The sequence below is a fragment of the Meleagris gallopavo genome, chromosome 1 (assembly GCF_000146605.3).
Source record: "Meleagris gallopavo isolate NT-WF06-2002-E0010 breed Aviagen turkey brand Nicholas breeding stock chromosome 1, Turkey_5.1, whole genome shotgun sequence".
Classification (NCBI taxonomy): Eukaryota; Metazoa; Chordata; class Aves; order Galliformes; family Phasianidae; genus Meleagris; species Meleagris gallopavo.
The window spans coordinates 75,401,726-75,416,135 of NC_015011.2; the positions used below are offsets into that span (position 1 = coordinate 75,401,726).

Genomic DNA, 14,410 nt, shown 5'->3' on the forward strand with positions numbered 1-14,410 from the left:
CCTAGTTCACTGCAAAGCAAAAGATAATTATGATGGCTTCTCAATATTTGTTCCTAATTTTTACAATGACTGAAGAGTTGATTATTTTATTATTTTTGTCACCTGAACTCACTGAGCATTGCAGAAATTTTGTTTCTGGAATACGGACTATTCCCTAACTGCATATACCTCAGTCTCCATTCCCTCTCCAAAGATTGGGGTTAATTCACTGCTTCTGTGGAACTGGACATCTTACTTAACATCCGGCTGAATATGATTCAGCACTGTGCCCAGGTGGCCAAGAGAGCCAATGGCACCCTGGCTGGTATCAGAAACAGTGCAGTCAGCAGGAGCACCAGGGAGGTGGCTCTGGTGATGCTGCACTTCAAGCACTGTGCTCAGTTTTGGGCCCCTCACTACTAGAAAGATATTGAGCTTCTGGAGCATGTCCAAAGAAGGGCAACAAAGTTGGTGAAGGGTCTGGAACAAGTTTTATGAAGAGCAGCTGAGGAAACTGGGATTGTTCATTCTGGAGAAGAGAAGGCTTGGGGACACATTCTCGCTCTCTACAATTACCTAAAAGGAGACCATGGTGAGGTGGGGTTCAGCCTCCTTTCCCAGGTAGCTAGAGATAGCACAACAGGTAATGGCCTTAAGTTGCACCAGTGGAGGTTCAGTTTGGATAGTTGGAAAAATTTCTTCTCAGAAAGAGTGGTGAATTACTGGTATGGGCTGTGCAGGGAGATTGTGGAGTCACCATCCCTGGAGGTTTTAAAGAAAAGAGTAGATGTGGCACTGGGTGACATGGTTTAGCAGGCATGGTGACAATGGGTTGATGGTTGGAGTAGATGATCTTACTGGTCTTTTCCAACCCTAATGATTCTATGATTCTGCAATCATGCCTTTGTTCTGTACTGCCATAAAATTGGCAAAATCAACAGAATTCTGACTTCTGGAGTTCATGAGTGAGTTTATATCGAGCATACAATTTCACAGATCAATCCTCAGGGTGTATTAACCTGAAAGCAAATGAGAGATCTTGTCACTAAAGATCTGGACCCGGACCACAGGTCTTGCTCTGAAAACAGAGCAAGAAGACACTGTGATCTCACACCCAGGGTTCTCCTGGCTCAAGAAGGTTTGTGACATTACACAGTTGAATCTTGACTGCCTTGAAGCCACCTGCAGTTCCAGACTGGGTAACAAAACAGCCTTGTGAGAAGAGAGTAATTCCCACTTGCAGTTACAAAACTAGAAATATTTCAGTGGTAGATAAAGCAATCCCTCTATTGATGAAATCTGTAATTTGCTTTCAGTTATGGGGAGTATATAGTAGTTGTTAAAAAACAAAGACAGAAAAACATAACACCTGTTTTCTCCAGCAATTATTTTAATATTCATAGAATTTCACTGATCCCAATGGGTATATGCACACTGTACTCAGCACATCCTTCAAGGTTTGCTGCTCTGCAAACTTTCCACACAACATGGCCTGCAAAATTAGACTGTACTAGTCTGATGACATTGTCAGCACTTTAGACAATAGTATGTTTGCTGCCATGAGATCTCTGATATTATCAAGGGTTCACCCAATAATAAGACTGGTGGGACAGCAGTTTTCCTAAGTTTTGATTGTGCCACCAAAAATTCATCAGATAACATTGTGGTTTTCAGAAATGCTTGTGATTAAGGTTACATGGTCTCTGTGTTTGAAAAGTCTTTAGGACATCAACAAAAGCTTTGGATATGATTTTCTGTATCTGTATGTACCAGTGATTCTTCAGCTGGACAGGAACATTTAGAGCCTATCCTCCTTTATTATTCCTTTGATCCAGTCCAAATAGTTGAGGATCTTGGTGTAGAAGCCATAGCCTTGGGCACAGCCGATACCCCAAGAAACAATACCTGTAGCCACCCACCGACCACTTTCCATGTCTAACACCGTGAAAACACTCCCACTATCCCCCTGGCATGTATCTCGTTTCTCCCTGCGGAAGCCAGCGCAGAACATGTTCTCAGAGAAAACCATAGGTTTCTCTCTATTCTTACTATCCAGCCAACTCTGGCATTTCTCCCGAGAAATTGCTGGTAGTTGCACATACTTCAAGTGATTTGAAAGAAAGTTTTTTTCCACACCAAAGCCACTCACGTAGCCCATGTACCCGTCCATGTAGAATGTGGTGTTGCTAGTATCTGGGAGACAGATGGGCAGTACTGTAGGGCCTAGGATTACTGGGTATTTTAGCTCCAGCAGTGCTATGTCTCCATTGTAGTTTTGCTCATCATTGGGATTGTAATCAGGATGGATAAAGATCCTACGTACGGGGTGGTTACCCATCTTGTAGAGCTCTTCTACATCAGTGTGGCCAAGGAAAATGTTAGCATCCTCTGTTAGCTGATCTAGGCTTACATTGTTCCTTGCTGACCCTTTGGGGAAGATGGTGTGGGCAGCAGTCAAAATCCAGCGATCACTCAGGAGTGCTCCACCTCCACGTCCATTGATTTCAGTCAGAGCCTGCCAAGGGAAGTTGCCCTTGCCTGCTCGCTCACCACCCACAATCCTCTGGACTTTAATAACAGGCTTGTCCGGCTTCCCACACACTGCGGAGAAAGGCAAGGAGATCATGACATCCTTCATTGCCCTGGCTTGTCCGTCTCTTTCCTACACCATCACTGTTCACCTAATTTTTGTCTTCCTGGATGTATTTCCCTATCCTTCCTCACAGACACCATTACTCTCACTCTCCTCTCTGCACGTTGTCCCTACTTTTTGTACCGGTGATAAATATTGATTGGTAAACACCAGACGATGTCATAGTTTTTTACTGACCTGGCAAGCAGGCAGGAATCCTCTTCTGGCCGTCTCGATCCACCCAGGTTCCCTCAGAAGAGCAGGTGTATCTCTCTGTAGGATGAGATGGGAGTGAATGAGACCCAGGCACAGGGTAGGAAGAATGGAAGGTCCCTCTCTCCAAGGAGTCCCACATGCTGCAGTCAGCCCTCCCATCCCAAAAGTACCCTTTTTTAGGAAAAGCTGCCTGTAGAATAATCTGGAATGTGTCCCTATGGGACACATGCATCTTGAAGTGCCTCAGTTCCATGTGAAAAACAGGAAAGTTCAGGCACCACTTCTGCAGAAGAAAAGCCTGAAGAGTCAGCTGAGCGAGTATTAACTTCACGTGCTTGCAGAGCCCTGTTAGCCCAAAGAAGGGTATGAAGAAGATACAGGGGTTTTAGATTCAAGTCTCTGGTTGCAGTTGTTTGCAGAGTGTAGGATGGTGCACTTTGTCCCAGAAATAGGAAAAAGATTAATCTGTTACTGTACATGTTCAGTATCAATTTCTGAGTCTGTATTGCTCATCACATAACTTGTGGGTCATCTCTTAACACAAATTCCACTTCCTCCAAAATTACTGCTTTTCTTAGAAAGTTAGCAGTGGTGACTAAAAATAATTTATATACAATCAATACATTTTATACAATTTATACTGTATTAAATGTTTCCAAGAAACTCTATCCTGTTCTCTTTGAAAGCTGACACTTTCCCATTAGAACTTTACACGTGGTAGTGCTGATATTTACTTGCTCTTGATTTTGACCTGTTCAGATTGAGCTCTGACTCTTCAGCAAGGAGTTAAATGCTGGTGCAAAAACAGTCAAATTCAACATTACTATCAACTTAAAGCATCCCCTTAGCTGCATATTCCTTGCCCCCAATGCTAGTATGTCAGCGCTGAGGCATACTGCAGAACTGTCTGTGGGTCTACGCCTGTGGGTCAATCATATCCAGGAACAGATTCAGGTGTATTTCTTTATATATTCATTCATTTTCGTGGAAGCGAAATGAACAGCCAGGGCAAGGAAATCATGGACTTTTTATGTTTTTCTTGTCATCAAAACTCCTATGTCATCAAATAACATTTCAGGTGCAAAAAGAAGGCATGTGAATGGTTTGGAATGTTCCCTTAATTTTTCTGACTTGCAACATAGATTTTTCTGCCTGTATGTTATTGGACATACTCTGCTGTTGGACAGTATTCCAAAGAGTAAACAGTATTACAGCAGAGTGGATTTTGAGTTTATTTATTGGCATCTGGAGCAATATGGATTTCTGTGATTGGGTTGCAGAATATTGATGCATTGTGCCTCAAATTTCAGTGAAAGAATGAAGTCCACCAGAGGAAAAAAGTCATGACTGCAGATGACTATCATGAGAATCACAAATTAAACCTTAAATTAAAGTTAAGGAGAGCCTGGAGAAGGGATATGAAGTTCTCTGGGAATGAAGTAAGGTTGCAACAACCCTCAGAACCTATGCTGCAGAGCCAAGGAAAGGTTGGAAAGCCTTCACAAGAGCCTCAAGACTGGGGAGTAGAGATTAGGAAAATTCTAACTGGGGACTGTAGAGGGCTTTTTATTTCAGTATTTCGACATCTGTGTGTGATCAGAACTCACCACCTCCTCCTCTGGTGACAATGTGATAATATGGTTCATTGCACTGGTATGTGATCACTGACTGGTAGGTGTTGTTTGCAGGTTTGTTAACATAACTGAATATTCCATTGGTCAGTTCTGTAGGGCTGCCACAGTTCACAACTACAAAAAAAGAGAGGAAAAAAGAAATGAGTAAAAGACAGCCTTAATACCCGTAGGTTAAAGCTTGATTTGGACTGCGGCCATGTTGTGAAGGATGGTACCAATTAGTACAGTGGGTACTAATGAGAGTGGTTGCTCCAAAATGGATCCCAAACTGGGATCTTCTGCTTCTAGATGTTACAACACTGAATTGACTTCTTAGTGATATTTTATGCATTTCTGTAGGGGAGGGAAAACATTTAGGTTTTTGGAAACAAAAGGTGTAATGAGCGTTAACAGTGGACTAAGCAGCCTTTACAGTCCTTCCAGTCAGCATATCTATAAGTCTATGGCCAAAGACAAACTGAGTCACAGATACTGAACTCCCTGCATACTTGAGGGAATAACTTAGAGCAAGGGACAAAATTCCAGCAGTCAGCTCACTCACTTTCACAGTGGGGCATGGGTTGATGCCATGTTCCATCAGCCTGGCAGACAGCAGTGAAGGACAGCAGCTTCCGGTTGCCCTGCACAAAAGAAATCAGAAAAAAAAAACATTGCTGGCTGTATGGAGCCTCATATTCCCTTCACACAACATACAAATTCTCTTCCCTCACACAAAAATATTGTCCTAACTGCCAGTTTTTCTACTGCTCCCTCACAGCACTGTGTTCCAGTAGTTGGCCTCTCCCCTTGCTGCCTTCCTTCCATCTTGTGTTTGCTACAGGCTACAAATTATGCATAAAGAGACAAAATGTAAGCAGCCAGCAACCATAAAAATTTGAGAGGTCTGAGGTGCTGACAGTACAGAGTCCTGACAGCAGGATGGCAATGAAGGCAGGTAGCATATTCTGCTTCAAGTCTGATTTCACATCCTCTCAAAGTGAGACTCTTGTTTACCAGTTCTTCCTGGGATCTTTGTTTTCTCATCTACAGGGGCTTGCCTTTTTGTGAGACAAAGAATGTACAAGAAAGGAGGCTAGGAAAAGAGAAAACACTGGGAAAAAATGCCTGCAGATGCATGGAAAAACATAAATAGCAAGAGATTGCCAGGAGTGAAATCCTCAAAGAAAACTTTACTGAAAGTTGAAAGACATGGACTGAAGAGAAAGCAGAACATAGCTGAAGGGAGATGAGAAGGGATCTCACCTCCACCAAGTTAAAGCCAGTCTGGCAGCTGACAATGAAATAGTCTTGATATCGATACACAGGCTGCAGGTCTCTGATGATGGTAAATTGATCCCGTGGGACAGGCTGTGGGCACCGTATTCCTGTTAGAAAAGGGGATCAAGTGGGTGGTTATTAATAAATGGGTAGATACGCTCTAGTAGTCATTGGGGAAGAGATATCTTACTCTCTGAGGTGTAGTGGATCTTCCAACCACGACTGAACCCTGATTCATCAGTGAAGAAGAGTATGTCCACCTCATTGCTTTTGGTTTCTATGCTGCCAGGTGACTTCTTGCCACAGAATTCACCAATCTCTCTCCCTTGTGCTTGGATCTAGTGACAAAATCAAGTATCTCAGGAATAGAAACATACATGTCTTCTCTTCAGTATCCCTATCTCAATCCAGACCAAGTTTGCCAAAGTGCCTAATGATGGGTGGGATGCCTGTCTGACCCTTCTTTGCTGATGGCAGCACTGTCAGATCAGAAGAAATGAGTGACCAAATACAAGCTCTACTTTATTGTGGGAATCGGAGCTATCAACCAATTTGAATCCTGAGACTAAAGCAAAAGGACATAAAACCTCAAGAAAGATGATTTTTTTTAGCTCCATTCACAGGAACGTGTGACCCAGAGCCTCTTGATCTCAGGACAATGCTTATTAGAGGTTCTGAGGGAGGGACAAGGGAACAGCTCAGTTTTCCATAGCGGGGCATTCTTTTTGTACAAATCCTGTATTTCTCATGCTAATAGTGATATCTGCAGAATTCCTGTTCAGCCCTGGCAGCGGGGCTTGAAGGAGAGTCTGCTAATTTCCAGTACCTTGAGCTGATCGTAGGGACAGTGGACTTGCTGGTGGTCATCAATCTCAAAAGGTTCCAAGAACTTTAGGATGATAGACAGGCCTTTTTCCAGACGGATGCTGTAGTTACACTGGAGGTCTTCGGGATAGGGGTGGGGGTACTCTGGGCTGCTCAGGTAGCCAGATGCCTCTGTGAACAACTCACTGCTGCACTCCACTGGTGTAGGGGAAGAAAGCAAAGATCACAAGATGGGCCTGTGCCAGCTGCGGTGCCATTAACTGCTTCCTAAACCACTTCTCCCACTCTTCCCGGCTGAAGGGCTCCTGTTCTGGAATCCTCCATATTCCATCTGAACTTTCAGACTTTCAGTTTACCTTTGCAAGAGTGGTAGTCACTTTGGAGCTGATAGCCAGGTCGGCAAGAGCAGAAGTAGCCACCCACATAGTTGTGACAGATTTGCTGGCACCGAAGCCCCTCATCATCCTCAGCAGCATTGCTAGGATCACATTCATCAAGATCTGAAGAGGTAAGAGATGCTGGGTTAAGAGGAGGAAAGTCTCAAACCTATCTGCTGTACACTGAAAGTATACAGAGATCAGTATCTTTGCTCAAGGAATCTCTGCCTGTTAAGGAGGAAAATTAGTTGGACCCACAAAGCTTCTTTCTGCATGACAGATTGTGCCTCCTACTCACCCACAGCTTTATAATAGGCCAGGAAGCCCCTGTAGGGAATGACCGTGCCATTGTCTTCATTGGAGAAATCAGAGTGAAATGAAAGATGCATCCTGTTTCCCTTAGATACAAACTCCTTTCTTCCTGGGTGATTGCCTGTGGTTGACCCAAGCTGCCCACAATATCGCCCCAAGCTCTTCTTGTCCGCTCTGATCTGTCAAGGTTAAGGGGAAATCAGTGTAGCCTCATAACAGTCAGTTATGCACCACTAATATCCAGCCACAAAATGCTATTATCTGTTTCACCTGTTACCATCTTTAGTTCCTTCCCAGTCCTCTGTGGGGAGTGTGAGAGGAAGCCTCATGAATCAGCAGCATGCCTCTAGATTCTCATTTCCAGCCACCAATTACTCCACATATCTATTTACGTACCTTAACATAGTCATAGAAACAGGTCTCTGATGGCTCCAGGTCAAAATATCTGAAGGTCAGCTTCACCACATAGCCTTTGGGAACAATGATATCCCAACTGCTGATGTTATTGTTGGGGTATGGCTTGGGATAATTTGGGGATCTGATCTCCCCAAATAACTTTCTTGGGACTGGACTGGAACTGATCACTCCAGAAAAGAGGATGGCCCACAGGAGAAAAGGAGTGTGCCTGTGAACATGGCAAGCAAATTATGACATCGCATAAAACTCAGTCATCCAAAATCAGGGGAGAGACTTCACAGGTGGCTTGCATGCAGTCTAGCAAAATGCAAACACAAGAGGCCTAGCTGCAGGTCCAGCTTTTGGCTAGGATCACTCACGAACAATTCGAACCACGGAAATGAAAACATCAGCACTGACCAACTCCAGCAAGGTGTCCATGATCCAGCCAAAGAGATTTGTTCTCCTGGCAAGCACTTCGAGGGAACATGGGTGAATTCCCCAAGCAGCGGCTGTTTGTTCCCAGCAACTATGGGCTAGACTCCTCAGAAGCACTGTAAGCGTGGTTCCCCTTTGCTCTGGGCCAGTGGATCATTTCTGATCATCACTAGCTGGGGGTTTTGCCTCATTCATGTGGTCAGTATCTGAAGATCTCAATCTCAGTTTACTAATGAGCAATCTCACAGTGCCTCCAGTGCAACCCTCAGCCCAGTCGTGCCCAAGTCGTCCTCCTGAAAAAACTGGCTCTCATTTGTTTCTCTTTCTTTTCCCTCTCCCTCTCTGGGAAACGGGACTGTTAATACTCCTCCAAAACACTCCCATTGCCCAGATCTCATGAAAAATCCACCAGGTTGATCCTTCTTCCTTAGCCCTAGCAAAGGTTTAACGAAGGGATAGCAAACACTAGGTAAGCCTTTTTCACCCGTTCACCTCCCTGGAAGAGCCTAATCGCCCACCACCCTCCCGGAAAGGTGTTGCGTTCCCGTTCCCCACACTCACACCTCCATACGTTCGGTTGCGGTGCCCGCTATTCTTTCTGCTCCCGTTCTGTCCGAGCTCGAGCTGCACGGTCCCCGGCTGCGCACGGGGGGTGGTGAGAGCAGTGGGTGGGAAGACAGAGCCGGGCTGCGGGCGGACGGGACGGGACCGGGAGCCTCCAGCACGGCGCCTGCTGCCCTCTGGTGCCCAGCTGCTGCAGCTCCGCGAGGACACCGGCCTTGGGGCCAGGGAGGGTTTTGGGGAGCTCTTAAATTCTAGCCAGGCAAAAGTAGACTTTCATTTCTAAGGAAGAGGGCAAGGAGGAAGAAAAATTATGACCGGAGATCTTTGGTGATGACTTCAACTGCATTCCAGCAGCTCCTACACTTTCTCCTACTCCTCCTTGGGCAGTTTTCTGGTATAGAGAGAAGCACAGACATTTCAGTCTTAACAAATTTTTAAATGTGAACTTTAAAAAATAAAAACTCGCCTCTCATCATGCTGATGTGCTGAAGAACGCCTCCGACCACTTATTTATATACTTATTTATTGGGATGAGAACCATGAGCTTCTTCAGGGAAAGGAAGAAAAACCTCAGGTTTTTGAATTTAGTAAACATTAATAAAACTGAACAAGCCTATAGAATTATAAGCACTCAGAGAACAAGTGTTTTTTCAAAGGCTCTTATTTGCTGCGTGTCCTGCAATCATCTGAAGCATTTTTAAGAGAAACAAGATAGATAAAGCCTTTGTTATTTAATGGAGAAATGAGAAAAGATAGCAAGTTGCAAACACATTTCAGACTTTCATCAACATGGTGCCCAAGCCTTGTACTGAACTTCACAAACTTCAGAATTTTACAGCTTTCAGATTTTGGTGTAACACCATTCTAGTGTTTTCCCTTTGAATTATGGATGCAGAGAAATTAATGAGTTTCTTGCACTGAAATCAAAGAAAATAATCCACAGCTACAAAAACATGTTGAATGAAGAGGAAAATGATGTTTATAAAAGAATGAAGAAAGCTTTTCCAGGATATTTATGAAAGCGCACTGAAGATTAGCAAAACTGTTCATCAAAATGCCTTTGAGTTACCTGGAAAAGATCATGCAAATATGCAGTTAGTGCCTCTGTAATAACAATGTATGGCCCCAAACATCTGAATTAAGGAGGAAATATTACACTGGTACTTCTTCATGTATGACTTTGGGCACCCTCATTTTTACACTGTGGTACAGTGGATTATTCTGACTTACTGTCCCACCCAAAGGGAAGATTTTACTTCTTTCCACATGTGGAAAGAAGCTGGGAAGCACCAGAAACTGCTGAGAGACCTGTTACCAGCAGGTCGCTGGTAGGGAGAGTGTTCACTTATAAAGAATGGACAAGCAGATATAATTTAGGATCATTTGTAAGGAAGCTGATAATTTCAATGTGTCATTTGCAGGAATCTTACAAACAAACAGCACTAGTAGAAGTTCCTAACTTTTAAGATAAAAGTTCCTAGCACTTTTAAGATAAATCTTCCACATGGATTTTTTTTTGTTTTGTTTTTTTCCCTGGTAAAACCATCTGTGGTATTGGGAGGGTACTTCAGCTGCTAAAGTAAAGTTGAACAGCTTGAGGTGAGTCTGTCTGGAGCAGCCCACTTCCGATACATGCCCCATAGACCTACTTATTTCCCTCTGTTCTGCTCCAGTGCTCCTGCTGGTTGGTGCCCCCCTTCAGATGTTCTGTGTAATTTCTCTGCTGCTTTGAATACAGTGTGTTTCAGGGGGTCAATGGAAAGAAGGCTGGTCAGCAGCCTAGAAGCATGCATGAGATTATTCTCTGATGTGCAGACTTTCTCACACACTGAAAAGAAATTGAGCTGGATACTTTATCCTCAACCTGAGGAAAGAAAGACAGAGGAACTCCTCTGTTTGGCCTCCTGTAGCTACTCCACCTCTCTTACAGTATAATCATCCTGCCAGGGCCACAGATGCAGGTTCACCTGTAGTGGTGGTGCTGATAGATGGCAAAGAAGAGGAGCCCTTTTTGGTACAGATCATCTGTTGAGAGCCAACGAAAGGGAAAGATGAGTATTTCACTGAAGGAAAGAAGGTCCCTGAGCATGCCACTGAGTTTAGAAACCTCCTCTCCAATACCCTATCTGTAAGTTTCAAATGAACCTTGCCATTCTCAAACCTTTAAGTAAGTCAGTGCATTTGATTGTGTCAAATTAGCTAATGGTTAAGTGCTGATTAACTACTACTTAAAATCATAGAATCCAACCTTGTAATTTATCTTGCTTACCCCAAATAGCTGCTAAAACTAGAATTGTGTAAAAATCAATTGGTGGCACTTTAACACCGAGCTGTTTTCCCTGGGCACTTTACCTTCAAACACTCTTTTTGACTAAGCAACACTCAGATATCTCTACTTGATCATTTATTGCTTTCTGGGGACACTTTGCCACTAGTCTAAGGGCTTAGGCTTCACGCAGCTTCACTGTGCTATTAAATGGCTTATCATTTTTTCAGACAAATCATGCCACTCCTACAGCTCTGGTTTATGTGAAGAAGGTGACCTACATAAAAAGAGGTTCACGATTCTAGGAATGGATCTTCCCCCTGGTATGAAATGGTTGGCATGCCAGTGTAAAGAGTCTGTCACGGTTAACTACTTGAAGACAATAGCTGTCTACCACCAAACCAGAACATAGGTCAGAAAAGCAATGTTAAGAAAGTGCACCAGTTTTTGCTCTGGAGCCTGAAATAAGGTGATCATGCAGTCTGGACATGGTGAAGCAAGCTTGATGATGGGGATCAGAAAGGCTCCTTGTTCAGACTGTGGGATGAGAGCAACAGTTCAATCAGCTCCTCAGCTGCTATCAGTTGAAGCCCTAGATCTTACAACCTCACAATACAACAGAGATAATGTAGAGGCTGCTGATGATAGATGGAATAACGGTTCATAGAAGTCTACAAGGAGCAGACAACTGATATCTTGGACGGCTTGGTTATGATTGCCCAATGTGTTTGGTTACATCCCAGCCAGTAGCACTCTTGCACTCTGGATACTGACAGGATGTTGCAGCCTGTAATGTCCTGAGACAATCTTGAAGAGCCAGAGGTCAACACTTACAGATACAGCTGCAGCTACCTCACTCCTTGCATACTGCATGTATTTAAGTAGACCTTTTCTTACCACAGTCATGTTTTTGTTTCTCTGAGAAGAAGCTCCTTGGAAAATACTACTTTTTAGATGAGCTGCTGGAGGGGAAAAAAATGCATTTAATCAGCTTGAAATGAGCCCATTTTCAAAATCTCGGCTCTTTGAGCGTCAGTAGCTACACATTTCTGAGTACAGAGCTCTTCAATCTTTAGTTCAGGGGCAGCCACAAGTTTCCTTCAGAAATAAACCACAGGGGCCTTTTGCACATCCCATCCGGTGTCCTCACTAAAGGACACCACTGTCTTTGTCCATCCTTTCACGGGACCTCATGTCCCTAGGTTCTGTCCCTTGGTCTCTGACTGTAAAGGGCAGCTGTGAACCAGGGGAGCTATGACAGTAAAGGGAGGATAGTAAAGTCAGGTGGAGTGGAGGGGCTGGAGACAGTGGCTTCTACACCTGGAAGAAAGACAGAGCTGCCTTCTCTCTCTCAGCTTTCCCAGGAGTGCAGTGAACATGAACTACAAGGGACTTCCTACCTCGCCCCAACTCTTGGATTTCACACAAAAATCCTTGACATCAAAGAATCATTTCTGTGCTATAGCTTGAAGATTTCAGGATCCTGAAAAAAAATATGATGTCTGCAAGCAACAGGACCTGGGGGCTTGCACTGGTGTTTTCAGAAGAGGCAGCCTCAGCTGTCCTTGCTGACTCAGGGCTCCAAATTCTGCTTTCCAGAGGTAGCCGAGGGACTGTGCTGCAACAGTGGGGGGAAGCAGAAGAGAACAACATGGACCAGCGAGGGGTCTGTCCAGGCTCAGCAGCGGCAAATGCCTGTGGCCGCCTATGTGCAACTCGGGCAACTCGCCACAGTGTGGGGTGGCTGGATGGCCTCCGCCTCGCCTAACTCCCTCCCATCCAGCTCTTATTCTGAAAAGAGTCGCCGTGCATTCGGCGGCCCTCTTCCTCGCTGCCTCTGCCCACCCTGTTCTGCCTGGAAGCACTCCAGCCGTCCCCTCTCCCCGCCTCTCCCTTCTTGGGCCCGGCCCGCCGTGACCTGACCACGGCCTTCTTCCATCCTGCCGCTTAGCGAGGCAGAAAAAAACACGCTGCTACAGGGAGCCTGGCTCGCTGCCATCGAGTTTGCTTCTTTAATCTGAAGCAGTTCACACTGGAGAGTGGGGCCCCGACCTGGGCATGTGTCCCAGCAGCCAGCGGTCACTTCACTTTCTGGAAGACCTGAACGCAGACCTCATCTTCAGCCGTCATGCGCTGGGGAAAGGAGGAGAAAGAGGAATTCAGACTGCAGCCCTGTGTGCTCCTGCTGAGTCTTGGCAGGTCATCCTGAGGGTGGGAAGGGCCACCACTGCTGCTGCTGCATAACTTTAACTTTTGAACCCCGGCAGCGGATGTTTATGAGAAGTGGCCATTGCTCCTGAAGAGCCAGGGCGAAGCCTGAGAGGAGCAGGAAGGAGGCTGCCCAGGTTCACCAACAGTTCACAGCACTTGCGCTATGCCCCCCACCACCCACCAGGCAAGCTGCATGGGCCCTTCCTCACCAGATGCAGCCGGTCTCCCTCTAGCCAGTGTCGCCAGCCGCGGTTCCTCTTCTCCCCTATCTGCTCACATACCAGCTGGTCACCCTCCCAGAAAACAGTCGTCTGAAAAAAAGCAGAGGGGAAGATGTGGACCCAACAAAAGCAATACAGATTTCCAGTGATGACATTGAGTGCTCCCATCACATTTTCAAATGTGGTCCCTGGTATGGTTGGTGTCTCTTGGGTGGCTCCTTGGGACTGATGCTCTTTGTGGCAAGATCTAGTATCCTTCTGGATCCCAAAGCACCAGGTCTGGATGTGTGTTGCTCGCCCCCTTGCTGGGAGCAATTCACTCAGCCAGGTCTGGGCTGGGCTCTCGCCTTGCTTGTGGACTAAAAGCCAGGCAATCCCTGAAGTTCTAGTTCATCCCAGTCAGCATTATCTAGTTCTGTTGGGGATCCTCACCTGGCACTTGCGCCCATCTACGGGTCCCAGGTCTTCCTCAAACTGGACCCCAAGGTCAAAATCCATGACGTAGTCCCGCAGGGAGGTGATTGTGCGGATGACCATGTGGTCTCCTGTGTGTATGATCTCTTTGTCAGGCTTCAGCAGGCAGACCACCTTGCGCAGGACCACGTTGATATCTGGAGAATGAAATGGAGGGGAGGTGTGTGGGCTACCCAGGCTCCTCCACACTTTGGGCAGGGGGGGTCCAACTCCAGGGATGCCTCATCTCCCCCTCCCACCAAAAGTGATAGTCTTAGATAGAATGATGGAAGGGTTGGTTGCCCGAGCCCCTTCCTATGCTTTCCAGGTCCCGCGGGCCGGAGACAAGAAGGAGTAAGAGGGAAGGAGGAGGGAGGAGTTACCCAACGCGCGCAGGTAATTGTCCATATTCTCCTGGGAGACGAAGCGGTAATAGCCGCTGAGGTTGGGCAGCATCCCGAGACGGAGCACCTGGCTGCTGGCTGCGAGAAGCGGGGAAGAGCTGCCCGGCGCGGAGCGGGGCGGGCACGACGAACTGCGGGCTCCTCGCCGAAGTAAGAGTCCCGACGGGCCTGTCCCTACTCCAGCACCTCCGCCTCGGGGCGGGAGAGCTGTGAAGCACCCCCGCC

The 14,410-nt window shown here is 46.0% G+C and overlaps 2 protein-coding genes across 2 annotated transcripts; both read right to left on the minus strand.

The window, feature by feature from the left end:
* Nucleotides 1–1,687: 1,687 nt before the first annotated feature.
* On the minus strand, nucleotides 1,688–8,763 carry C1R (complement C1r). The gene is made up of 11 exons (XM_003202651.4): nucleotides 8,628–8,763; nucleotides 7,629–7,857; nucleotides 7,219–7,411; nucleotides 6,900–7,043; nucleotides 6,545–6,741; nucleotides 5,909–6,056; nucleotides 5,704–5,825; nucleotides 5,003–5,081; nucleotides 4,435–4,575; nucleotides 2,810–2,884; nucleotides 1,688–2,580 (listed from the first exon to the last, which is right to left on the minus strand). Exons 1-11 carry the CDS (start codon nucleotides 8,633–8,635, stop codon nucleotides 1,778–1,780), a joined length of 2,139 nt encoding a protein of 712 aa, XP_003202699.1. The 5' UTR covers nucleotides 8,636–8,763; the 3' UTR covers nucleotides 1,688–1,777.
* Nucleotides 8,764–12,870: 4,107 nt separating this feature from the next.
* Nucleotides 12,871–14,387, minus strand: RBP5 (retinol binding protein 5). Its single transcript, XM_003202682.4, has 4 exons — nucleotides 14,165–14,387; nucleotides 13,761–13,939; nucleotides 13,317–13,418; nucleotides 12,871–13,029 (listed from the first exon to the last, which is right to left on the minus strand). The coding sequence occupies exons 1-4, from the start codon at nucleotides 14,235–14,237 to the stop codon at nucleotides 12,976–12,978; spliced, it is 408 nt and encodes a 135-aa protein (XP_003202730.1). The 5' UTR covers nucleotides 14,238–14,387; the 3' UTR covers nucleotides 12,871–12,975.
* Nucleotides 14,388–14,410: the final 23 nt, after the last annotated feature.